This window comes from Pristiophorus japonicus, chromosome 13 (assembly GCF_044704955.1).
Source record: "Pristiophorus japonicus isolate sPriJap1 chromosome 13, sPriJap1.hap1, whole genome shotgun sequence".
In the NCBI taxonomy this organism is placed as follows: Eukaryota; Metazoa; Chordata; class Chondrichthyes; family Pristiophoridae; genus Pristiophorus; species Pristiophorus japonicus.
The window spans coordinates 147595582-147622016 of record NC_091989.1 but is presented as its reverse complement, the minus strand read 5'-3'; the positions used below and the strand labels follow the sequence as shown (position 1 = coordinate 147622016).

Genomic DNA, 26435 nt, shown 5'->3' with positions numbered 1-26435 from the left:
ACCTTCTCTGAACAGCCTCCAATGCAAGTATATTCTTCCTTAAATACGGAAACCAAAACTGCACGCAGTACTCCAGGCGTGGCCTCACCAATACCCTGTATAATTGTAGCAGGACTTCTCTGCTTTTATACTCTATCCCTCTTGCAATAAAGGCCAACATTCCATTTGCCTTCCTGATTACTTGCTGTACCTGCATACTAACATTTTGTGCACAAGGACCCCCAAGTCCCTCTGTACTGAAGCACTTCATAATTTAAATGGAGAAAAATTGCAATCTGTTTTTCTATTTTTTCTGCCAAAATGGATAACCTCACATTTTCCTACATTATACTCCATCTGCTAAGTTTTTGCCCAGTCACTTAGCCTGTCTATAGCCCTTTGCAGATTTTTTTGTGTGCTCCTCACAATTTGCTTTCCCACCCATCTTTATATCTTCAGCAAACTTGGTTACATTATACTCGGTCCCTTCATCTAAGTAATTAATATAGATTGTAAATAGTTGAGGCCCCAGCACAGATCCTTGTGGTACCCCACTAGTTACTGTTTACCAACTGGAAAATTACCCATTTATCCTGACTCTATTTTTTGTTCGTTAGCCAATCCTCAATCCATGCTAATATATTACTCCCAACCCCGTGAACTTTTATCTTGTGCAGTAACCTTTTATGTGGCACCTTATCGAATGCATTCTGGAAATCCAAATATACCACATCCACTGGTTCCCCCTTATCCACCCTGCTCATTACATTCTCAAAGAACTCCAGCAAATTTGTCAAATATGATTTCCCTTTCATAAAACCATGCTGACTCTGCTTGATTGAATTATGCTTTTCCAAATGTCCTGCTACTGCTTCCTTAATAACAGGCTCCAGCATTTTCCCAACGACAGATGTTAGGCTAATTGGTCTATAGTTTCCTGCTTTCTGCCTTTTTTTAAAAATAGGGGCATTACATTTGCGTTTTTCCAACCCGCTGGGACCTCCCAGAATCCAGGGAATTTTGATAGCCAATGCATCCACTATCTCTGCAACCACTTCTTTTAGGATCCTAGGATGCAAGCCATCAGGTCCAGGGGAATTGTTTGCTTTTAGTCCCATTATTTTACCGAGTACTACTTCTTAGTGATAGTGGTTGTATTACTCCCTCCCTATAACCCCTTGATTATCCCCTATTGGGATGTTTTAAGTAACTTCTACTGTGAAGACCGATACAAAATATTTGTTCAAAGTCTCTGACATTTCCCTGTTCCCCATTATTAACACCCCAGTCTCATCCTCTCGGGGACCAACATTTATTTTAGCCACTCTTTTCCTTTTTATGCACCTGTAGAAACTCTTACTATCTGTTTTTATATTTCATGCTAGTTTACTTTCATAATCTATCTTCTCTCTATTATTTTTTTAAGTCGTTCTTTGCTGGCTTTTAAAAGTTTCCCAATCCTCTAGTCTCCCACTCGTCTTGGCCATATTGTATGTCCTTGTCTTCAATTTGATACCATTCCTTAGTTAGCCATGGATGGTTATCTCTTCTCTTACAGTCTTTCTTTCTCATTGGGATATATTTTTGTTGAGAGATATGAAATATTTTCTTAAATGTCTGCCACTGCTCATCAACTGTCCCACTCTGCAATCTATTTTTCCAGTCCGCTTTAGCCAACTCTGCCTTCATACCTTTGTAGTCTCCTTATTTAAGCTTAGGACACTGGTTGGAGATCCAACTTTCTCACCCTCCAACTGAATTTGAAATTCAACCATGTTATGGTCACTCATTCCTAGAAGATCCTTTACTAGGAGATCGTTTATTAATCCTGTCTCATTACACAGTACCAAATCCAAGATAGCCTGCTCCCTGGTTGGTTCCACAACGTACTGTGGAGTGCATTCGGGAGAGTTTCCTTTATGAACTCTTCAAGGCTACTCTGGCCAATTTGCTTTGTCCAATCAATGAGAAGGTTAAAATCGCCCATGATTATTGCCGTTCCTTTTTTACAAGCCTCCATTATTTCTTGATTTATACTCCATCCAACAGTGTAGCTACTGTTAGGGGGCCTATCGACTATGCCCACCAGCAACTTTTTCTCCTTATTATTCCTCATCTCCACCCAAACTGATTCAACATCTTGATCTTCTGAGCCAATATCATTTCTCATGAACGCACTGATCTCATCCTTTACTAACAGAGCTACCTCACCTCCTTTTCCTTTCGGTCTGTCCTTCCGAATTGTCAAATATCCCTGAATATTTAGTTCCCAGCCTTGGTCGCCTTGCAACCACGACCCTGTAGTGACTATCAGATCACAACCAGTTGTATCTATTTGTGCTGTCAACTCATCTATTTTGTTAAGAATGCTGCGTACATTTCGATAAAGAGCTTTTAAATTTGTTTTTTTATCCTTTATTCCTGCTTTGACCCCACTTTCTGATTCAATTTTATGTTTATAGATTCTGTCCCTTCCTGTCATGCTCTGGTTTTCATTTCCCCCAGTGCTACCCTGCTCTATTGCCTTCTCCTTATTCTTTGACTTAAATTTTCACTCAGCTGAATCCACCCCCCACCCCGCCCCCGACTATTTAGTTTAAAGCCCTCTCTACAGCCCAAGTTATTTGATTCGCCAGGTCCCTAGTCCCTCCATCTGTTGGTACGAAAAGTTTGTGTATTTTATTGTTACAGTGGCTGGTTCTTTGAGTCAGAAATACTACCAGCAGCAATGTCAATGGCAGTGAGTTGAAGAGAAATAGAAAGCAGCAGTTATGATCCATCTTAAATCCTTTTGTCTTCCCCACCTCCAGGTTTTAATGGGTACCGGGCATACTTCCATATCCTACCAAAGTAAATAATTATCCCATATCTTACACCAAGTTATGCAGGATTAAATCTCAAAATCATAACAGAATTTACAATTTCAGATGCCTATCTGTGTGAGCTTAATTTCCCAGAAAAACTGGTTGGGCTTCACTGACTCAGGCAGATGTCTATTCCTGGATTTTAGAATTAGTCCAAATTTTCCAATGTGGAAAACAAGACGATTACCAGTCAATACCACACCAATGTTAAGAATTCATCGTGCAGGAAATGTCTACATTTATTTTTTAATGAAAACGCAACTTTTTTTCCTATTGTTGCCCTAAGCCATGCACCAACAGTGGCCAAAAACAACCACAATGGAGCTTTGTGCTGATTAAGAGGATGTTCAGATTATAGGGAACACTACAATTTTTCTCCTTTCTGCGGAAAGGTTCCTACCTTGTCTTCAGCACCTCTACACAGAGGAGAGGCTGCAATCAGGGGTGCAATTATGTCTGACATTTGAAATCACAGGCATGAACCCACATGCCCACTGCTCCATGGTTCCTCAGTGGTCTTTTAACTAATGTACCTCTTACTGTTTTACGAAACAAAGTCCAAAAATCTATCCTTAGATCATGCACTCCACACTGCTTAATTCAGGTCCTCTAGTGGGTTTACAAGGAAATTATAAAATCTTAAACGTGTAAAAGTTTAGCTTCAATAACAATAATGCTGCAACCAAATAATCAAATCAACATTAAGAATATTGACCAATAGTCTAACTATTTCAATACAACACGACTCACTTCATCCATTGCTTCATCGAATAGCACATCAACTCCATCCAATACCAAATGGCTGAGCCTAATGAAAAATAGGCAGTGTTTTTGAAGGACCCGCACAAGACTGTGCGGAGTAGTAATAACTACATCACCTGCAATTAAATTTATGTTTTAAATTTAAGATTGACAAATTTTCAGCAACAATGAGGCATTAAGTACTGTACCATGAATAATTATCATAAGGAAAAAACACATTCGACTAAAGTATTATTTTATAATCACTAATATGTGGTGCTATCAATAATTTGTTTACTAAAATCAGTTTTGTGATTTAAGTAGCTGTTCATAATTTATTCAAAATGAACTGTACAAAGTTCAGTTTAAAAAAGGTTTAGCAAAATACAACTCAAAATAAATCTATTGCTCTGCTGAAGCCATTTTGCTTATTCAAGGAAATACAATACAGGTACTAAATTTTAATTTTCTGATAATAGCAAATTCAATTTACCAATATAATGCTTATATCAGGAACTGATTATTATATTAACAGATATGGATAAGTAGTCTTTAAACTGGTGAAACCTACAAAATTACAACAGTCTGCCAACAGAATTAAAAAAAAATGAACATAATGACTACAAGTTTTACACACATACAAAATATACATCTCACACATAAAACATTATTCCATACTTTAATTTCTTATCAGTACTTTCTAAATTACTCATTAGAAAAATACACTTACAAAGGATGCTAAAAGTATAGGAATAATTACATTATATTTTTAATATTCACAAAAATATTTTGTTTAAACAGCTATTCATCTCTTCCTGCTTGCCTCACTGTGATGCCCATATTTATGTTCCCAGCAACATTTTCCTTTCCCTTCTGTCTTGGCACCAAACCTGTAAGCCTCAAATTGAGGTTATATAACATTTAAAAAAAAAGTTTTTCATCTCTGTCATTCTAGTGAATGACCAAGAGTTGGTAATTGGGATTAGACTGGATAACCTCTTGTTGGACAGCGCAGATATAATGCTAAGTACTGTAGGGAATCGAATACGGCCAAGGTGATCTCCTGGACTAGTTTCGATCGCCTGGATGGGTCGGAGAGGAATTTTCCCAGATTTTTTTCCCTAAATTGGCTTGGGTTTTTATCTGGTTTTTGCCTCCCAGGAGATCACATGGCTCCGGCTGGGGTGGAGGGTAGAATGTTTCAGTGCAAGGGGTGTCGCAGTTGCGTGAGGCGGACTGGTTGGGCCGGGTGCTCTTTACATTTCTGCCATTGTTCATTGATTTATATGTAGCCTTCAGGGCTGCTGACCGAGGGCCGTATGGCTCTTTGTCGGCCGGCGTGGACATGAAATGGCCGAAATGGCCTCCTTCTGCGCTGTAAATTTCTATGTTTCTTGTTATATTTGTAATAACGCGATAGACTGAATACTGTAAACTAACACAGGTACGAACCTGGCTCTGCTTTATTTGGGCTCAAAGTGCCCGAATCAAGCTTGCCTTTTATACCTGGGCCGCACACGTGCGTACAGCCCAATGACTTCCGACAGTCGCGTCACCTGGTGGCAAGTAACCCCAAGCATACAAGCATGATATCGATTCTCCATCTAAATACATGCCAAACATGTAACTAAGTTCACCAAAACAATTGCACATTTGGATCAGGATTTATAACTTCACAGAAAAAGAGCCAGCTGCAGAATATTTTATATTTCGGAGCAGTGCATACTCCAGTGTATTATCCAATATCCATACATATTGGGGGGGGGGGGGGGGTGGGGGGGCAAGAGTTTAACCTCCAAAAACGGGTAGGTTTGGTTCGGGTGTGAAGTTAAAATGTTAAAAATTGAAACAGGTCTCCAACCTGCCTTGAATCCACCCAATTCGGGTTTTAACGGATGCGGGACAAGGGACGCGAGACCGATCCGCTTCCAGGAGGCAGGTTCGTCATGAAACTTTTTAAGGAGGTTGCATGCCTCCAATTTAACCACATCTACTTTTAAACCACAGTCGGCCAGGGCTCCTGGGCCTTGGGAAATCTGGCAGGTAAAAGGAGGCGAGGTGGGCCGGATCTATCAGGTAAGTGTCTTTACACCACTGCTTAAGGGCCAGGAGGACCAGAAGTGTTTCCCCCCAGCCCACCAAGCTACCCAGTGAAAGCTCGCCTCACCTTCATATCATCACCCCACTCCCCCGTAATCACCAACACCCAGTGATCCCTCATCTCTCCCTCCGAAATCTCCCCCCCCCCCGACATCTCTGCCCTCGATCTCTCTCCAACCCCCTGTGATAATCCCCCTAACCTGCAAACCACACTGTACCTCCTCCTAGCAATCTCTTCTCCGAGGAACAGGAAACCTACCTGCTCTCTGGGCTGCAGCCTCTAATGCAACATTCCCCGTCAATAGGAAGCCAAGCCTGACAATCAGGCTGGCTTCCGAGTGGGGGAAACCTGTTTTTAAAAGAAAAACACGCGCCGTGGAGTTAAAAACTCCACGCCCGACCAGAACTCCTCCCCACACACTTGGAAATCTCACCCCAGTAAATAACAAAAACATTTAATGCAATTTTAGAAGTTTATCTTAGATGCAATGAGTGCACTGTCATATTCCAATTAGAAGACAAAACCATTAAAACCAGAATATTTGGTATTTCTTTGGCCTTTTCCTTATAATGGGAAATTGTTTGGTACATTACAATGTTTTATTAGCTGACATTAATGTGTACTTTTAAACAAAAAGTCAAAACACTGGAAAATTAACTGGAATTTTTGAGGCGATTTGAATAAAATATCAAATGTCAATTATAGTCTTTAAAACAATGTAATTGGGACCAAGGGACAGAAACTAAAGAAGGAAGTGTAAAATTTCGAATAGATTGGCTAAAGCATAGGAGGAAGAGAAAAGTCATCAAAAAGACCATTACTACAGTTGACCAAACTGTACTTCAGTTGAAGTGATACCATTGCAAGAGTCCATATACAAAGGAATTACTCCCTCTATAACAGAGGATAGAATATATTGGCCCGGAATTTGCAGTTAGCAGTGAAGCGATGGTGATTGCCACTGACCTCGAAGAAAGCGGCCCACAAAGAACGTGATCCCTTTGTGGCAAAAACTTGAGCTTTCTAGTCCCGAATTTGATTGTCAAAAGGGGATCGCTTGCATACAGCAGCAGTGATGTCATCAAGCTGCCCAAGCAGCCAATTACATGAAAAATTCTCAGACAGCAAACCAGGAAATAAAAAGCATTGATCTTTTACTTTTCATTTTTTTTTAAAAAGCAGTGTGAAATAAAGGTTGGGACATACACATGGGAAGTACCAAACAAATGTTACATTTAAAAAAATATATATTTAAAAAATCTAGTCATTTTTTATTATGAGAGAAATGTGGCATTCCACAAATATTAAATAGGTTTTTCAGGGCCAGTACTGTTATTCAGCTGTTAATACAGTTAAAACTTCAGTTACACCTATTTCACGAAGGCATAACTTTTTATGGGGTGTTTAACACTGATATTAGATCAGAAAAGCTTATGTTTCCGTCAGTTCAACTGATTGCCGTACATGGGGTGTTCCACAGCGCAACCTGTGGAACAGCGAATGACTAACTGCAACTTCAGGATTTCCATGTTTATCTGCGCACGCACTAATCCATAAGTTATGGTTAGTTTTCGAGGGGTGATGACAGCAAATGCTGACAGCTTCGCCGTCATTACCACAGCAAAATCCAGTCATTAGATTTTGCATAGTATTATTTCTCATCAAAGACCCGTAGTTGCTCAGAAGCCAATCTGCTATAAATGGTACTTACATCCTTTGATAAGCTTTATTTTCTTAGTTTCTTCTGGATCTTGCCCAACCAAAACCAACGATAGATAAAGAGGTTGAGTTAACCTTAAGTCCATTAACATCTGGCATACAAAATGGGCCTTCTGTTGTCCAGGGCATACGATTATCGCTAATGGCTATCATGCAAAGAAAACAAATAAATGTTGTTCAGTTAACAGTACTAGCATAAATTAGATTTTAACCTACAGGTTAATGCTTTACCCCAGGTATCAAACCTCATCTATCTGCCTTAAATCTTACTTAACCTTTACTCTCTTGGATGAGAACCCCAAAATAAACCTTACCATTACACATCCTAGAATCCAGTAAATCTCTGGAACCCTCAAGAACTTGCTCAATGGACAGGAAGATCTTTCCTTCCTCTTCCTCCCTGCGCATTGGATCACTTTCTTGCTTGCCTCCATTTCATTTCCTGCCCTTCTAAATGTCTGGTGCAACAACTAGGAACCGTGCAAAAAGATATGCAGGCAGGAAAATCACAAAGCTTAGACAGTTTGCAGTACAATTCTATTCAAAGTTTCTTGTTGAAATTGTAAAAGAATAGATGCATCAGTTCAACTAGATAACATCAGGAGGAAAGCGATCAAAGTCATTCAGGAGTGCTCTGATCCCTGCATTAGCTAATATGAGAAAGATACTTACTGTGCAGAAATCATTACCTCATCTCACTGGCAAATGTAATTTTAAAATCCTGGCCTATTTTATGGCAGCCAGGATTGAAGAACTTTGTGGTCGGAAGCCCTGCTGGGGGTCGAATAGGACGCTGAGGTTACGCAGTCTTGTTTGGCCAAACACAGTGCCAGAGAGGGATGGAAATGGTGGCGGGGGCCAAAGACGACAGCTACGACCTTCATAATGTTTAACTTGAAGAAATTGCGGCTCATCCAACACATACTCAAATACTGGCAGTTTCCAAAAAGGTGGGCTCCCAAAGTCCTACTAACCCGCAAAGAAGATTGACATTGGCACTTTTGACTACAAACCCAATTTGGGAAAATCTCAAATCATGCCTCTGAACAACTGTTGACGAAACAATTTTGTTTTATCCAGTAGTGGTCCATGTAGGGATTTTGATCACTCAAAGCCTTTGTATAGCACCATGGAAATTAATTGCAATACAGTAGCCCCTAAGCTTGAAACTGATAGAAAGGGCCATGCAAGGCAAAATTAACATTTTAGAAATAAATGCAATGCACTCAATCATGTACTTGTCATGCTCCTTGTTGAAACAAGCAAGCATCATCTGATTACAATCAGTAAAAGGTTTTTGAAATTTATGAGGAGGGGGAAGATTTCAATCTATGTGACAATTTTACATGCTCAGGGTAAAACCAAATTAAAAATAAATTGTTTTGGTTTTTGAGACATTTCTTAGTTCTGCAGCTACAGATTTTTGATCGAGTCCAGATGCCTCAAACAACACAAAGCTCTTTAGCTGGGATAATCAGATCACAATGCCTTTTAAGTGTTTGATCAACCTTGGCTTGACAGTGAAGATTACTTTCTCATATTACAGTTGGAATTCTTTTTCTGGTTTGTCAAAGTGGTTGCTGGAATAGCTCCTGGAACTCAAACAATTTCCCATTGAAGTCGTACAGCAGTGCCAGGAAGTACATTTCCAGTTGAGCAATCTTAAAAATGGTGCAAAAAGTTTCAATCAGGAAATAATTCATTTTGATTATGAATCCAGCTTCTTCAATATCAAGATTTCTTGGACTACATAAGGAGCAAGAGGATAACTAAAGAAAGATTAAGGCCTATTAGAGACCAAAAAGGTAACCTGTGTGCGGAGGCAGAAAACGTGGGTATGGTTCTTAATGAATACTTTGCATCTGTCTTCAGAGGAAAGGGGTGATGCAGACAATGTAGTTAAGGAGGAGGAGTGTGAAATATTAGATGAGATGAACATAGTGAGAGAAGAAATATTAAAGGGTTCTGCATCTTTGAAAGTAGATAAAACACCAGGCCCGGAGGAAATGCATCCTAGATTGTTAAGAGAAGCAAAGGAGGAAATAGCAGAGGCTTTGACTGACCATCATTTTCCAATCCTCTCTGGCTACAGGTGTGCTGCCGGAGGACTGCTAATGTTGTACCATTGTTTAAAAAGGGAGAAAGGGATAGACCGTGTAATTACAGGCCAGTCAGGTGGTGGGCAAATTATTTGAAAATATTCTGAGGGAATTATTCGTCATTTAGAAAGGCATGGGATTAATCAACATGGATTTGTTGAGGGAAGGTCGTGTCTGACTAATTTGACTGAATTTTTTGAGGGAACAGGATGGTCAAGGAGGGTAGCGCTCCAACGGAACAACACTGACATAGTCTACATGAATTTTAGCAAGGCCCATATGGCAAACTGGTCAGAAAAGTAAAAGCCCATGGGATCCAAGGGAAAGTGCCACTTTAGAACCAAAATTGGCTCAGTGGCAGGAAGCAAAGGGTAATGGTTGATAGGTGTTAATGTGACTGTAAGATTGTTTCCAGCGGGACTCCGCAGGACTCAATACTAGTATGACGAAAGGTCATCGACCCGAAACGTTAACTCTGCTTTCTCTCCAGATGCTGCCTGACCGGCTGAGATTTCCAGCATTTTGTTTTTATTCCAGATTCCAGCATCCGCAGTATCAGTATTAGGTCCCTTGCTTTTTGTGGTATACATCAATGATTTAGACTTCAATGTAGGGGTATGATTAAGAAGTTTGCAGATAATACGAAAATTGGCCATGTGGTTAAAAGTGAGGAAGAAAGCTATATGTAGACTGCAGGAAGATATCAACGGACTGGTCAGGTGGGCAGAAAAGTGACAAATGAAAAACAATATGGAGAAGTGTGAGGCAATGCATTTGGGGAAGGCCAACAAGGCAAGGGAATACACAGTAAATGGTAGAATACTGGGAAGTGTAGAAGAACAGAGGGACCTTGGAATATGCATGTCCACAGATCCGTGAAGTTGCAGGACAGGTAGATAATGTGGTTAAGGAGGCATATGGGATGCTTTCCTTTATACAGTACAATGTGGGGAAATATAAAATTGTCCACTTTGGTAAAAAGAACAGAAAAGCAGAATTTTTTTTTTTAAAAAGGAGAGACACTAGTAAATGTGGTATTCAGAGGAATTTGGATGTCCTTGTACATGAATCACAGAAAGTTAACATACAGGTACAGCAAGTAATTCAGAAGTCAAATAGTATGTTAACCTTTATTGCAAGGGGGTTGGAGTACAAGACTAAGGAAGTTTTGCTGCAATTATATAGGGCTTTGGTGAGACAACACCAGTGTACTGTGTACAGTTTTAGTCTCCTTACTTAAGGAAGAATATAACTGCCTAAGAGGGGGGTGCAAAGAAGCTTCACTAGATTGATTCTTGGGATGAGACGGTTGTCCTATGAAGAAAGATTGAGTAGAATGGGCCTATATTCTCTGGAGTTTAGAAGAATGAGAGGTTATCTCATTGAAGCGTTGACAGGGTGATGTTGAGAGGCTGTTTCCCCTAGCTGGAGAGTCTAGAACTAGGGGTCAGAGTCTCAGGATAAGGAGTTAACCATTTAGGACTGCGATGAGGAGAAATTTCCCCCTTCACTCAGGGGGTTGTGAATCTTTGGAATTCTCTACTTCAGAGGGCTGTGGGTGCTCAGTCATTGAGTATGTTCAAGTATATTCCACCAGCGCTGCCTCCACAAGATCCTGCAAATCCACTGGGAGGATAGACGCACCAACGTCAGTGTTCTCGATCAGGCAATCATCCCCAGCATCGAAGCACTGATCACACTTGACCAGCTCAGTTGGGCGGGCTACATCGTCAGCATGCCCGACACGAGATGCCCAAAGCAAGCGATCTACTTGGAACTCCTACACGGCAAGCGAGCCCCAGATGGGCAGAGGAAACATTTCCGGGACACCCTCAAAGCCTCCTCGATAAGGTGCGGCGTCACCACTGGCACCTGGGAATCCCTGGCCCAGGACCGCCCTAAGTGGAGGAAGAGCATCCGGGAGGGCATTAAGCACCTTGAGTCCCGTTGCCGAGAGCAGGCGGAAACCAAGCACAGACAGCGGAAGGAGCGTGTGGCAAACCAGAGTTCCCACCCACCCTTTCCTTCAATCACTGTCTGTCCCACCTGTGGACAGAGACTTCAATTCCCGTATTGGACTGTACAGTCACCTGAGAACTCACTTTTTGAGAGGAAGCAAGTCTTCCTCGTTTTTGAGGGACTGCCTATGATGATATTCAAGAATGAGATTAATAGAGTTTTTACACTAAGGGAATCAAGGAATTAAGGGAACAAAGAACATGGAGTTGAGGTAGATGGTCAGCCATGATCTTATCGAATGGCAGAACAGGCTTGAGGGGCTGTATACCCCTCTCCTGCTCCTATTTCTTATGTTCTTGTGTAATACCTCAATAGATTAGGGAAGTCAAGACTGCAATGAAGCTAATTAAACTGTTCTGGCAGCAAAGTTACAAAGATTACAAAAGTTCAGCTTGCACAGGGAAAGGTTACACTAGGGGCTAGAAATCCGGCAGGTTTGTGCCCGTTTTTCTGCCATGGTGAAGTAATTACTTTGGCGCTAAACAAGTCGCATAAAATTTAGCGGCCGGGCGGAAAATTTGGCAGCGCTACAAATTACCGGCCACCCGTTTCTTTAGCCGTTTTTATGACGTCAATCGGCGTGCAACGCTGCGCTATCACCAGGGGCGGAAAATGCACAAATATTGCTATTTTTACTGCCCGCCCCAAAACACGCCTCAACAAATCAAGTCTTAACAGGTCGGACTCAGGGCGCACTTGGCACCATCTTGAAAAACAGAGCAGAAGTTCAGTGCATAAAAAGATTTGGAGGGAAGGCTGCATTTTACAGTGAGCTTTATGTGAGTTTATAAGGATATTTAAGGACATTTAAAAGAATGGGGGCTATATTATATCTGCTATTATTCCCCGCTGCTTTTGCTATGTAGCAGCGAACTGGAAGGTTGTTTATTCAACGGCATTTTGAGCTTAATCGAAGAGCTCACAGACGTATGGGGAGGAGGCCTTAACCCCCACGAGTTTCTAAGAAGCGCTCATACCTGCAGCTATCTGAGGCACAGTGTGTTAGAAGGCTGCGCTTCCAAAAAGAGGTCGTCACAGAGAAATGCCAGCTCAAACACAGACCTACAGTCCACCAGCGGCAACAGACTGCACTACCTGTCGAGGTGAAGTTGACTGCGGCACTTACCTTCTATGCTTCCGGCTCCTTTCAGGCATCAGCAGGGCACATATGTTCCATCTCGCAGTACGCTACATACACATCGTTGCATTCGTCAGGTGATTACTGCACTGTACACACGCAGGATTGAGTTTATAAAGTTTCCAATGACCAAGGAGGCACAGAATGAGAGGGCTATAGGTTTTGGATGAATTGCTGGCTTCCCCAAGGTTCAGGCTTCTATTGCTCGCTCTGCGAGCACCTTTAGAGGATCCCGAGGTTTACCGAAACCAAAAGGGATTCAACTCCCTGAACATACTGATCATCTGTGACCATACTCGGCACATCATAGCAGTAAATGCCCAATTTCCAGGGAGCATCCATGATGCTTTCATCTTGCGTGAGAGCAGTGTCTCATACCTGTTTGAGCATCAACCACAAGGCCAGAGCAGGATGCTGGAGGACAAAGGTTACGGCCTCGCCACCAGGCTCATGACCCCGCCCCTCCGCAACCCTCAGACAGAAGCCGAGCATCGCTATAATGACAGCCATATAGCCACACGCAACATCGTCAAAAAGACAATTGGAGTGCTCAAGCAGCGCTTCCGATGCCTGGACCACTCTGGACGATGCCTGCAATACTCCCCTCAGCAGGTCTCCGAGTTCACTGTGGTGTGCTGCAAGCTACACAACTTAGCTATCACGCAGGAACAGGATTGGTCACTGGAGACTGCAGGACCACCTCAGGAGGGGGGGGGGGGGGAGAGAAAGAGGAGGATGAGGACGATGAGGAAGGAGGACGACGAAGAGGGCGGTGATGAACCCATGCCACCACCACAAGGAAAGCCTTGTGGAGATTTCGCCACTGCAAAAGCCTTACGTCAGCAGCTCATAATTCATCGCTTTGCTTGAATACTGAACGGCATGTTTCACCGCTGCCTGTCCACTCTATCCCACCATGTTGACTATTCCCCCTCTTATTCTGCAAATGAGACACTACATAGGAATGATTAAGGTGAATAAAAGAATGTATTAAACATACAGTAACTTGATAAACATTGTAACTGGAAGAAGATTTAACTTGAATAAAATTTAAACATCTCAAAAGTGGAACAAAATTTATTAAACGTTATTGTGAATTGGCAAACTTTTATAAAGTAACAAAACAAAAACAAAAGAACAACCCTTGCACTGAACGTCTTTTACCTCCTCCCCCACCCACTCATCCTAACATCCCTCCTCACATCATGACCGTACCCAAGGTGGTACCAAGACGTCGTGCAGCAATGCGGCCAGAGTCCTGCTGTAAAAGGGAGATAGACAATGGAGGCACCATGTGTGGATCCCCTGGAGAAGCTCGGGATATGGAAGGCCCGACTTCTGAGTTGCAATGCTCTTGCTTGGCCTCACCGCTCACAGGTGGTGTCAGTCTGGGTGGTGTGACACTGGGGACAGTCATGCCAAAGGTCGAGACCATCAATTGCGCATGGGCATTGACGGCCTCTGTGTTCTCGCGGGTCGCAGCGACCATCTGCGACATGTCCTCCTTCATGTCCGCGGATAGTGCCACAATGCTTGCGGGAAAACCACCCAATACCTCCAGGAGCTGTCAGCTGAGCTGGATGTTCTCCCTGCTCAGTCCCACCATGTCTAGGTGTGCGACAGCCTGTCAGCAAACCGGCTTTGCCAACTCACACTCCGGAGAGACAGCATACGGGATTGAACCCTGGGAGTACGTTGCTGCACGCCACTTGTACCCAGGGCCTCGGATAAGCGAAAGCTCAAGACTGTTTCTTCCTCAGAAGAACTTATGGTCGCAGCAAAAGGAGGTGGTGACAGACATCACATCACATTTCCGCAACCCAGCCCAGGGATCTTGCAGGACTTACCCTTACTTTCGAACAGGGGCTCACACCCCACGGATAGTTGACCTCCCTGAGGCACTGATCAGAGCTGCCACTCTCTCCTTGAGGTCCGTTAATGGATGTGTCTGGGGCAGATCGCCGCCTGTGTGTCGCTGCTCTCGGCGGTTGTGCGACAACTTTCCCTGCAAAGATGACAATTGGAATGGTTACCAGAGGGCCCTTCTGCTCTTGTGACACACAGAGATAGCCATCAAAGCACTTATACCATATTGTGTGCATTTAATATAGTCCTCTGTTTAATGGCCCTGGAAGTTGCACATCGTTCACGAGTAAGACATCGAAGTGCAGAAACATCTTTTAAGATATCAAAAAGCAGTCATAATAATGTGTAACGATCATTCATAGCAAATAAGGTGCAACACTAAGTCTACCTATACCAACATGTGTCAGATTTACAATTTAAGTAATGAAGGAGTGCATCAATAAAAATATTACTTACTCTGAAGACCCTGCAATGGTCATTGAACCTTTTCCGACATTGCTTGTGGTCCCTCCTGATGTAGTCAACTGCGGAAACCTCCTTGGACACGCTGCTCCATAGACGCTTTAGAACAGCTGGGAAGGGTTTACTTGCACCTCTCCTATTAAAATCCCCCCGTGATGAGGGCCTCATTGCTAAATTTCTTGGCTCTCTGCCCGCTGAACTCTCCTTGCATCATGGCTGCTGTGTGAAAAATAGCTGATTCAGTCCTGGATGTACTGCGCATGCAGGGGTGCACCATGACAGCTGACCAGAATCAAGGGAAGATGTAAAAAAAAACGGGAAAAAAAGAAGAAAATTCTCGCATGTGCAGAAGGTTCGGTTTTTTTCGATTTCAAATTTCGGCTCCGGCACACAAATTCAGTCGTGCAAGGCCGGATTTACCGCTATCGCTGGTCACCGTTTGGCGAATTTTGCGAAGTCCAGCTGTTATGAATGCAAACCTCACCAATGTGGAAGACTTGCCACCAGGGAGCACACCTGTGGGAGACCCAAGGGTCACCTGTGCACCCTGGGCAAGCAGGTATAAAAGGCAGTCCACCATGCTGCTTCCTCACTTTGAAGTTACATTAAAGACACCAAGGTCACAATGGTTTAAGCTTACAACCATTCTTGTGGAGTTATTCTGAACATAATTGGCGACGGAGTTACAGATCACGAACTTTCACGCGGTAATGGCTGCCGTTGGTATTCTTGAGAGATTTGTTGAGGGTGATGATTGGGAAGCCTTCGTTGAGCGTCTCGACCAGTACTTCATGGGCAACGAGCTGGACACGGCTGAGATGGCGGTTAAGCGCAGGGCAACTCTCCTCACCGTATGTGGGGCTTCGATAGATGGCCTCCTCAAAAATCTGCTGGCACCAGTCAAACCAACGGACAAGACTTACACAGAGCTGTGCACACTGGTTCGGGAACACCTCAAGCTGAAGGAGAGCATCCTAATGGCCAGGTATCGCTTTTACACGCACTATCGCTTCGAGGGCCAGAACGTGGCGAGTTTTGTTGCCGATCTAAGACGCCTTGCGGGACAGTGCGAATTTGCCGGATCTTTGGGGGAAATGTTGTGGGACTTTTTCGTGCTTGGAATCGGCCACGAGGTCATTCTTCGCAAACTGCTGTCTGCCGAATCCCTAGATCTGAGCAAGGCCATCACAATAGCCCAGGCTTTCATATCCACGAGCGACAGCACAAAACAGATATCTTCACAGCATCGAAGCTCACTGGCAAGTCCTTGCATAAAATAATGCTTTCAGCAGGCAGAGCTGTACATGGCAGGGCCTACACGACCGCAGAGACCAGGCCTAGGATGACTCAGAGGCCGCTGTGGGGTGTGAATGCGTATCCATTAACACCATGTTGGTGCTGCGGGGGCAGTCAGAGACCATCAATGTCGATTCAAGCACTGTGTGTGCAAGGGCTATGGAACAATGGGGCACCTCCAGCGAATGTGGAAACGACCTCTGACTCACCATGTGCCAGAGTCAGCAGAGAACGACCGATTCAGCGCAGATCACGCGGAACAAACAGGAGAGGCAACTCAACCTGAGGATGAAGAGGAAGTGTATGGGGTACACACCTTCACCACCAAAAGCCCTCTGATAATGTTAAAAGTTAAACTTAACGGCATTCCAGTCTCCATGGAATTGGTCACGGGGGCGAGTCAATCAATCATGAGCCAGAAGGCTTTTGAGAAACTGTGAGGCAAAACTGAGCCCGATTCACAACGTTGTGCACTTACACCAAAGAACTCATACCTGTTATCAGCAGTGCGGCAGTGAAAGTATCGTACGACGGAATGGTGCAGGATTTACCACTATGGATTGTACCAGGCGATGGTCTAAGGCTGTTCGGCAGAAGCTGGCGAGGAAAGATCCGATGGAAATGGGACGACATCAAAGCACTGTCTTCGGAGGATGACGCCTTGTGCGCCCAGGTGCTAAACAAATTCCTGACGTTATTTGAGTTAGGCATCGTCAACTTCACAGGCGCCAAGATGCAGATCCATCTTGTTCCTGGGGCACAGCCCATTCATCACAAGACCTGAGCGGTCCCATATATGATGCGAGAGAAAGTCAAGATCGAGCTGGACAGACTTCAAAGAGAGGGAATCATATTGCCAGTCGGGTTCAATGAGTGGGCCAGTCCAATCGTGCTGGTGCTAAAGAGCGACAGGAAAGTCAGAATCTGCGGGGACTTTAAGGTAACGATCAACCGGATCTCGTTACAGCACCAGTACCCACTACCCAAAGCGGAGGACCTATTCGCAACGCTAGCAGGGGGAAAGTTGTTCACCAAGCTAGATCTAACCTCTGCTTACATGACACAGGAGCTGGCTGAACCATCAAAGAAATTGACGTGCATCAACACGCACAAAGGACTGTTCGTGTACCACAGATGCCCCTTTGGGATTCGCTCGGCTGCGGCCAGCTTCCAGAGGAACATGGAGAGTCTGCTGAAATCAGTTCCATGCACCGTGGTGTTCCAAGACGACATCTTGATCACTGGTTGCAACACCACCGAACACTTGCACAACCTGGAAGAGGTTCTAAAGCGACTGGACAGTGTGGGACTCAGGCTGAAACGCTCCATGTGTGTTTTCCTGACGCCAGAGGTCGAATTTCTGGGGAGAAAGATTGCGGCAGATGGCATCAGGCCCACGGACTCCAAGATGGAGGCAATCAAGAATGCACCCAGACCACAGAATGTGATGGAGCTGCATTCGTTTCTGCGACTCCTCAACTATTTTGGTAACTTTCTGCCAGGGTTGAGCACTTTGCTGGAACCCTTGCATTTATTGCTACGAAAGGGTGACGACTGGGTTTGGGGTAAATCTCAAGAGACAGCCTTTAATAAGGCCAGAAACCTGCTATGCTCTAACAAGTTACTTGTATTGTATGATCCATGTAAACGTTTAGTACTAGCTTGTGATGTGTGTCGTCGTACGGGGTCAGTTGTATGTTACAGCAAGCAAATGTGTCAGGCAAACTGCAACCAGTTGCATATGCGTCCAGTTTATCCAAGGCTGAAAGAGCCTACAGTGTGGTTGAGAAAGAAGCGGTAGCATGTGTATACGGGGTTAAGAAAGTGCACCAATACCCATTTGGTCTCCGGTTTGAGCTCAAAACCGACCACAAACCGCTTATTTCACTGCTCTGAGCGCGCAAAGGTATCAACACCAATGCTTCGTCCCGCATCCAAAGATGGGCATTAACATTGTCCCCATATGACTATGTAATCCGCCACAGACCAGGCACTGAGAACTGCGCTGACGCCCTCAGTCGGCTACCATTGCCCACCACCGGGGTGGAAATGGCGCAGCCCACAGACTTGCTTCTGGTAATAGATGCTTTTGAGAGCAAGGGGTCACCTGTCACAGCTCGCCAGACCAGGACCTAGACTAGCCAAGACCTTGTGCTATAACTAGTAAAAAGCTGGTCGGCGGTTCCCGGGGAAATGCAAGATGAAATTAAACCGTTCTACCGACGTAAGGATGAATTGGCCATCCAATCGAATTGTCTTCTATGGGGAAAATCGCATGGTTTTGCCAAAAAACGACAGGGAAACGTTTATACGTGACCTACACAGCACCCACCCAGGCATAGTCACGAAGGCTATCGCCAGGTCGCACGTTTGGTGGCCCAGCATTAACTCTAGAGTCATGCGTACACCAATGTAACACTTGCTCACAGTTGAGCAACGCACCCAGGGAGGCCCCACTGAGCCTGTGGTCATGGACCTCCAAACTGTGGTCCCAGGGTCCACGTAGATTTTGCTGGCCCTTTTCTAGGAAAGATGTTTCTAGTAGATAAATAACTTGTACATAAGACTTGAACCTTCCTTCCAACCTCTGATGTCTCTGCCTGTCCTGCAATGTGAGACACTGGAATTCACTTCTAGGTTTAGCGATGGCCATGGACCGTCCCCAATCGTCTCCGGCTGCGAGCTCCTGCCACTGGTTTACATAGCTGGCCACCCTGTCCAGTTTGGCTGACTGCCAGGCAGGAAATGGAAGAAAAAAATTGAGGTACTGGTGATAAATTTGGCCATTCCGCACGCTCCGTACCTTCCCAGCCTTCCTGTATATAGCGGGGTCATAGGTTCCGCCTCAACCACTAATGCTAGAAGTGAATTCCACAGCCTCAGCTTTCTGTGTAAATATGTTTCTCTTGCTCTCTGTTCTAAACCTCTTGCATTTACTTTTGTAACCATGCCTCTCTTTCTAGATTCCTCAGTATGGACTTTTTGAGACTGTAAAACAGAGTAAGCATTGAGAGTGAAACAGTAACATTATTTCCCTCCACTTCATTGTCTGCTGCAGTAGTATAAATACTATGTCTGGAGGTTCTTGCCAGAGTTTTTTGCTCCCCTTTTCTCATACTGTTTTCACTCCTGAAATTTTTGATAACTTTGTGCACGTCTATTTTTGGACGATTAATACAGAAAAAAATTGAGAAATTTGACTAACTTCTTAGGGCTAGAAATTCAGGAATTTGTGACATTGCGTTTTTAGGCGATAATCGTGGTGGTATTTTATTTTACCGCCGGTGTACTGCTATTGCTGGTATTATGTTCAGAATAACTCCACAAGATTCTGTTGTAAGCTCAAACCATTGTGACCTTGGTCTCTTTAATGTAACTTCAAAATGAGGAAGCAGCATGGTGGACTGCCTTTTATACCTGCTTGCCCAGGGTGCACAGGTGACCCTTAGGTCTCCCACAGGTGTGCCTCCTGGTGGCAAGTTTTACACATTGGTGAGATTTGCATATATAACATCTTCTTGAGCCGGCGGCTCCCTTTCACTGCCGGATTTCCCGAGCCTTGGAAAACCTGACTGCCACAGCTGTTAAATTTAAATCAGGCTCCTATTTGCACTGAGCTTGATTTAAATATGATGACGACGACGACGGGTCCTGCCTCTCCAAAACAGGACACACATGCATCACAACCCACGTGGGCTAGGGATACGTCAAGTGCATGAAGATATACTTGCTTGCGTGGTGGGTAAATGCCGACATGGACTGGTTTTAGCCAATGTCTGTTTCCGTGTTGTAACTTCTATGCATTAATATGAAATGCTTAAAATAAAAGGGCTGCTGATTTTTCCTGTTATCTATCAGAATAGGAAAGATATTTAAATGATGCAGAATTGCTCTCTATAAATATTGAATTTTAAAAGAATCAAAGATGATGATAGGAGAATCTATGAAAACCAGAAGTGCGTAAGTCCATAAATCTTAAATATAGGCTCGACAGAAACTTCAGTTTTTTTAATTATTCGTGGGATGTGGGCTTCTCTGGTAAGGCCAGCATTTATTGCCCATCCCTCAAGGTGGTGATGAGCTGCTGTTTTTTGGTAGAACTGAGTGGTTGCTAGGCCATTTCAGAGGATAGTTAAGAATCAACCACATTGCTGTAGGTCTGGAGTCACATACAGATCAGACCACGTAAGGACAGCAGATTTCCCTCCCTAAAGAACATTAGTGAACCAGATGGGTTTTACCACAATCATAATTTCATGGTCATCAGTAATTGTACCTACTTATTTAATTAATTACATTCCCAAGCTGCCATGTTAGGATTTGAACTTATGTCTCCGGATCATTAGTCCAGGTCTCTGGATTACTGATCCAGTAATATAACCATTATGTTACCGTTCCTGGTAGTATGGGGTCAGCATTCAACAATGCTTTGTGCCACAAGAGGAACACATAGTATTTTCAGAAAAAGAACTTCAATGATAAATAGAAGACTGCAGTGTTCTAATGCTATAAAGGAAGATCTTTATATAAAGCCAAAAGGACCCGAGCATTTTTACATAGTCAGGTCCAGGACAAGTATGCTGAAAAAAACTAAATTGAACAATTACAATAAGATGAAATCCAACATTTGAAAGAAACTGGTATTGTTAACACAATGGAATTAGTTGACTACAAATGTTCGAAGGTTATTTAATCAGCTGGCTGTTTTTACTATTTTATACCTCACCCCTCCTCTATAGGTCCCCACTCCGTTATACCAGTACTAATAAAGATTGGCATGGATTGACTCACTCACTCTCTTTGTTCCCCTCCATCCACAAAATCATCTTCATTCTTTTACATGAACTTAAATTTAAATGGGGTTTATTAACAATTATAAAAATATTATGAAACGCATTCTTGAATAGGCAAGGTAGCTCTGAGAACTAACCTCAGTTTTTAGGTGAAAAGAGAACCACGCCTTGTGATAGGGTGGGAGAAGGCATGAAGGCGAGGCTGCTTTATTAATGCTAGTTAAATACCTTATATTAACTTCTGTAAGATCCATATTTTGCATGAAATACTATAAATTGAATTTTAAGTACAGGTATAACCAAGAGTCAACATTTCTGGACAGGATGCAAAACAAATGGAAAGCATGAACAATAAAATAAAAACAAAAAGGAGGAAAGCCAAACACACAATCCACTGAGGTCCTTACCAAATTTCGTCTGGGTTGGAAGCTGTACACAGATGGTAACTGTAGAAATGTCAACAATGGAGGGATGTATAGAAGAGGATCATCTCCTTTCTGTGATACTGCAACTAAGTCACAACCACGGCCTATAGCAGGCCAACAGTAAGCTTGCACAATATTTGGACCAACAAATTTGTTCTTGCATAGTTCCTGGAATACAACAAAGCAGGTAATTATGTAAAGGAGCCACATTCCATGATTTGGTATGATGGGTAAAATAACAGTAATTCTACAAATAATTTGTCAAATAGGAGAGGTAACCGAAAGCTTAGTCAAAGGAGATGTGTTTTGGGAAGGCTATTAAAGGTGGGTTCAGAGGTGGAGAAGCAGACAGGCTTGGGGAGGGAGTCTTAAAGTACACTGAAGACTCTTCCATAAAGATAGAGTCGTGCTAGACACGGAGGCCAGAGGCCAGAGTCAAATAATCAAATGTCATGCGAGGGGACACAAGCCTGGAGAAGATTGCAGAGCGACCATAGAATGAAGCAATGAAGGAATTTGTAAAGGTGGATGAGAATCTTATACTAGAATCGTTGCAGGAATGAGAAATCAATGTAGGTCAGCAAACTTGCAAGGTGGTAAGTGAGCAGAACAGGATGCAGAACGTAGACAATTTGAAACTCATGAAGGATGCAGGTCAAGTCTAGTCATGACAAAGATGCAGATACAGGTTTCAGCAGTAGTGGAGGCAAGGTAGAAGCAGAGATGAACAATGTTGTGAAAGTGGAAATAAGCGGCCTTCGCAATGGATAGGATATTCGGTTTGAAGCTCAACCCTGGGCCAAGCAGAATGCCACCGTTGTTTGAAGTCTGAGCGAGCAACCAGGAAGGGGGATGGGACTTGCCCAAACATAGTTGCTATATATTAAGCACACTACACATAAAAACATCATTTGTGCCAAGTTCACGGTTTCTAGAATAAATACAAATTGGTGATGTAGTCAAAGAAGCCCTTATTTAAATTATATAGAAGCAAAAAGTACATGTCCCAATTGGATGCCACTAAATAGTTAGTTCAGTTTTGTGTTTGGATTGGAGTTAGTCTAAATAAATTGCTAAACTTGCATAACTCAACATAAGCATGCATTTACAAGTAATAGTTGAGAACTTGCCAACCTAAAGTGTCTTTTAAAAAAAAAAAAGTGGAATAAAGGAGAATGTTTTAGATATTGGGGCCAAAATTCACCTTCGCCCGAAATGGGTCGCACCTTCCATTCCTAAAGTATTTTTCCACTGCTTTGGATGAGGTTGCCTCTTTAGGTAAATTCAGCTCTTTGGCGGTTTTTTTTTGCAGCGGACCGGAAATCGGTCATAATGGGAGCGGAAGTGGGGTGGTAAGTATTCCAGAGGGGCGGAGATGGAGGCGGAATAGAATGTCCGCCGCTGTCAATCAGCAGCGGAGTGGAGATGTCGTCATGACGCGTGCATCACCACGCTCTCCCCTTCACTTAAAGGGGAGAGCCTTTGGCACTTTAAAACTTCGGTCCACTGGGCCACCAAGGAGGGTTTCGGCCGGACCAGCGGTCTGGTACCCAAGAGGGGGTGCCAGGCTGCCTGTTGGCAGCCCGGCCCGGCCTATTGAGGGCCCAGCCAAATCCAGGAGCATAATTGTTAGGCCGACCAGGCAGTCAGCCGACAAAAAAAAACATGGCAGCCATGGCAGTGCGCCCTCCCAGAGTGAAAGCAAGGTGTACCAACAGAAAAAGCTGCCGGGGACACCGCCCGGCAGATTACTGATTTTTGCAGCCGCATTTTGTGGGAGGTGCGATGAAGATGCGCCCTTTGCTGATGCACTTAGGACAGTCTACAGCAACAGGACGGAAGTGAGGACTGCCAGAAAAATCCCCGAGCTAAATTTCACTGGCAGCAGTCAGTGGACCGGAAGTCAGCAGCTCGACTCTACCGCCTGGCCGCAGCTTTCTGGCGGTAAGTGGCCTTTTTGGGGAGCTGAATTTCGGTCCCATTACCTTTTGGCAGAGAGCAAAAAAAAACTTGGTGTAATATGGCTCTTGTATTGATACTTGTACATCTGAACTAAGCTTAGGATTTATTCCAATTTCAGAGTTGTAAAGTTTCTCTCCAAACTAATTTGCATTTAGTGGTGTAAAAAAAAAAAGTACCTTTTTCAAATCCAGAGAAATAGGTGCCATTTCCATGCTTCTACAGGGATTCAGTTTGATGACTGAATGCACCATGACTCCATTCCATGGGTCAAAAGCCATTCTCTGGGATTGCTAAAAAGAATTAACAACATTGAATCTAATAAAACTAAGGTTTTACTCAAACATAAATGTTATGTAAAGTACAGAAACCAACATTCAACAGTGAAAACATATTGGTTCAATGAGAAGTCAATGCAATATTTTTTTTTTAAAATAGAAGAGACAAACACTTCCTCATTGCTGAAGGACACAACTACCAGCTTACATGGACAACAATACTACTTATTTTATTCAGAAGTAGACCCAGATAGCGACTGTCAACCTGTACTGTTCTGAGAGCCATATGACTCAATTATTTTACATCACATTTAAAAAATGTACTTCACAACTAATCTGACGATACAGCAAAACTTGGTCTACACAAGGAGAGATCAAATACCAGGCTAAAGAATGCAAGTCAGATAAACACCTGGCATTACGAAGAACTATAGGAACAAAGCTCACCTTCTAAAGAAATGCATGATACATCACTGACAATATTCGCAATCTGATTACTATTCTAAGCATATATAGTGTGGAACTGTGTCACAATGAGGATTCTAAGCAACCTTTCACTTAGAAAAAAAAACTGAGACCATTTTGCAAGAAAAGTCTTAGCAGAAAATAAAAGCAACCAGCCGGTAGAAGTGCAAAGGACTCTCCCTAAAAAAAAAATAGAATCTTAATTAGCTTCAGTCTTTATGAAATTATGCAAAATTCACATTTGTTCAATTTCTTAAAATTGGGATACATGTAGTGGAGAATTAAAATATAAAACCACCACTGTTTAAAAGAACTTGCCCAGTGGGCCTGTAATTTGATATATCTCACTGGCACCAGAATTAGTATATGCTCTGGCCTACTTGAACTTCCATCCGTGTCTCTGGCAGCTCTGTGTGCGCAATCTGGATTCTCTGCTGTTGTACGTTTCATCAATCTAGTCAGGTCATCACTCAATTTGAGCACATACTTTACACTTCTGCAATCAGTAGTCTTCCCTAATCATGCTTCGCTGGCACACATATTGCAATTTAAATGACGAGAATCCTGTAGATATTTGGGATACCTGTAAGCAAATAAGTATTTTATCCCAGTCCTTGGGATTCTGCTCAATGCACACAGCACATGAGTTAGTATGTCATTCAACCTCACTACCAGCACATTCATCTGAGGGTAATATTTTATTTGGCACGGTTTTACTTGCAAGATTTGATAATAGGCAAGGAATGCATCAATGCTTCATTGCGATTCCCCAGTTTACTCATATACCAACAGTAGTAATGTCCTATAAACCTCAAACATGGTCTTGGACATACTGGGTCAAAACAGTACAACAATCTGCCGCCCTGCATGCAATTCACCCCCTGATGTCTGATAAGAGATACATCATGAGGTACTCTAAATAAATCTCCCTGCTATGCCTATACTATCACCATCTGTCAGAACTCTTCCAGTTCCTGCCCCTCAAAATATTTATTTATTTGTAATGTTGGACCAAAAAATATCTTGCAAGGAGATCTTGGTCCCCTTGCATGCTTTTAGATAAGCTGATATCATTGTGGCATGAGTGTAAGAAAGGGTTAATCTGCTCTTGGTGATGGCATTTATACTTAACTGACTAACAGTGAGGAGCTAATGTACAGAGAACAGCAGACTCCGCAAACTATCCGGTTATTGAAGCCGGAACAAACCTCAGTTACAATGCAAGGAAGACAGAACATGATCAGAAATCTGACTGATGCAGGCATGCATGCACAGTGGTGGTGTGATCAAGAACAGGGACATTAAGGGGGACAAGGGAAGTAAGTGTGCTACGTGCTGATTGGATTAGGCTCTGTGTAGTTCCGTTTTCTGGCGTGTAAAGGACCAGCAGTCAGGCTGTTTAGTGTAGAAGAATTTCGAGGTGAGAGGCGAAACACCCAGGAGGAAGGGAACAGACTGATCGCATAACATCAAGAGGTATATTTTTATCCAGGACAGAGTGAGTGATGTACTTTCTGCTTGATTCTGTAAACTATTGCTCAAGTTTCTTTTTCCTCAACTGAGGAGTCCCCACCGCCGGGGTTAACATGGCCTTCGACCGTGTCCATTCTATTTCCCGCACCTGTGCTCTCACCCCTTCCCCTCCCCCTCAGAATCACGACAGGGTTCCCCTTGTCCTTACCTTTCATCCCACCAGCCTCCATGTTCAACGGATCATCCTTCACTATTTCCACCACCTCCAGCATGATCTCCCAACAATCACATCTTCTCCTCCCCTCTCAGCATTCCGAAGGGATCTTTCCCTCCGCGACACCCTGGTCCATTCCGCAGTCACCCCCAACACCCCCTCCCCTTCCCGAGCAAGCGCAGGAGATGCAACATCTGCCCTTTTACTTCCTCTCTTCCCACTATCCATGGCCCTAAATTCTCCTTCCAGATGAAACAGCTATTTACTTGTACTTCTTTCAATTTAGTATACGGTATTCGCTGCTCACAATGTGGTCTTCTCTACATTGGGGAGACTAAGCATAGATTGGGTAACCGCTTTGTGGAACACCTCAATTCAGTCCGTAAGCGTGACCCTGAGCTTCCGGTCCCGTCGCTTTAATTCCCCGCTCCACTCCCATTCCGAGGCCTCCTACACTGTTTCAATGAAGCTCAACGCAAGCTCGAGGAACAGCACCTCATCTTTTGTTTAGGCAGTTTAAAGCCTGTTGGACTCAACATCGAGG

General features: G+C 43.4%; 1 protein-coding gene across 6 annotated transcripts in view; it reads right to left on the bottom strand.

Annotated features, from left to right (window-relative positions):
* tdrd12 (tudor domain containing 12) overlaps positions 1-26435 on the bottom strand; it is a 212313-nt gene that overhangs the window by 135122 nt on the left and 50756 nt on the right. For all 6 annotated transcript variants that reach the window (XR_011596358.1, XR_011596357.1, XR_011596359.1 and 3 more), the window contains exons 12-15: positions 23641-23754; positions 21485-21670; positions 7397-7550; positions 3594-3721 (exon numbers count right to left, since the gene is read on the bottom strand). Coding sequence is in view for 3 of the 6 variants with exons in the window: in XM_070898098.1 (XP_070754199.1) it covers positions 3594-3721; positions 7397-7550; positions 21485-21670; positions 23641-23754 (582 nt within the window). In the remaining 3 variants the exon portion in view is untranslated. The remainder of the gene's footprint in view (positions 1-3593; positions 3722-7396; positions 7551-21484; positions 21671-23640; positions 23755-26435) is intronic.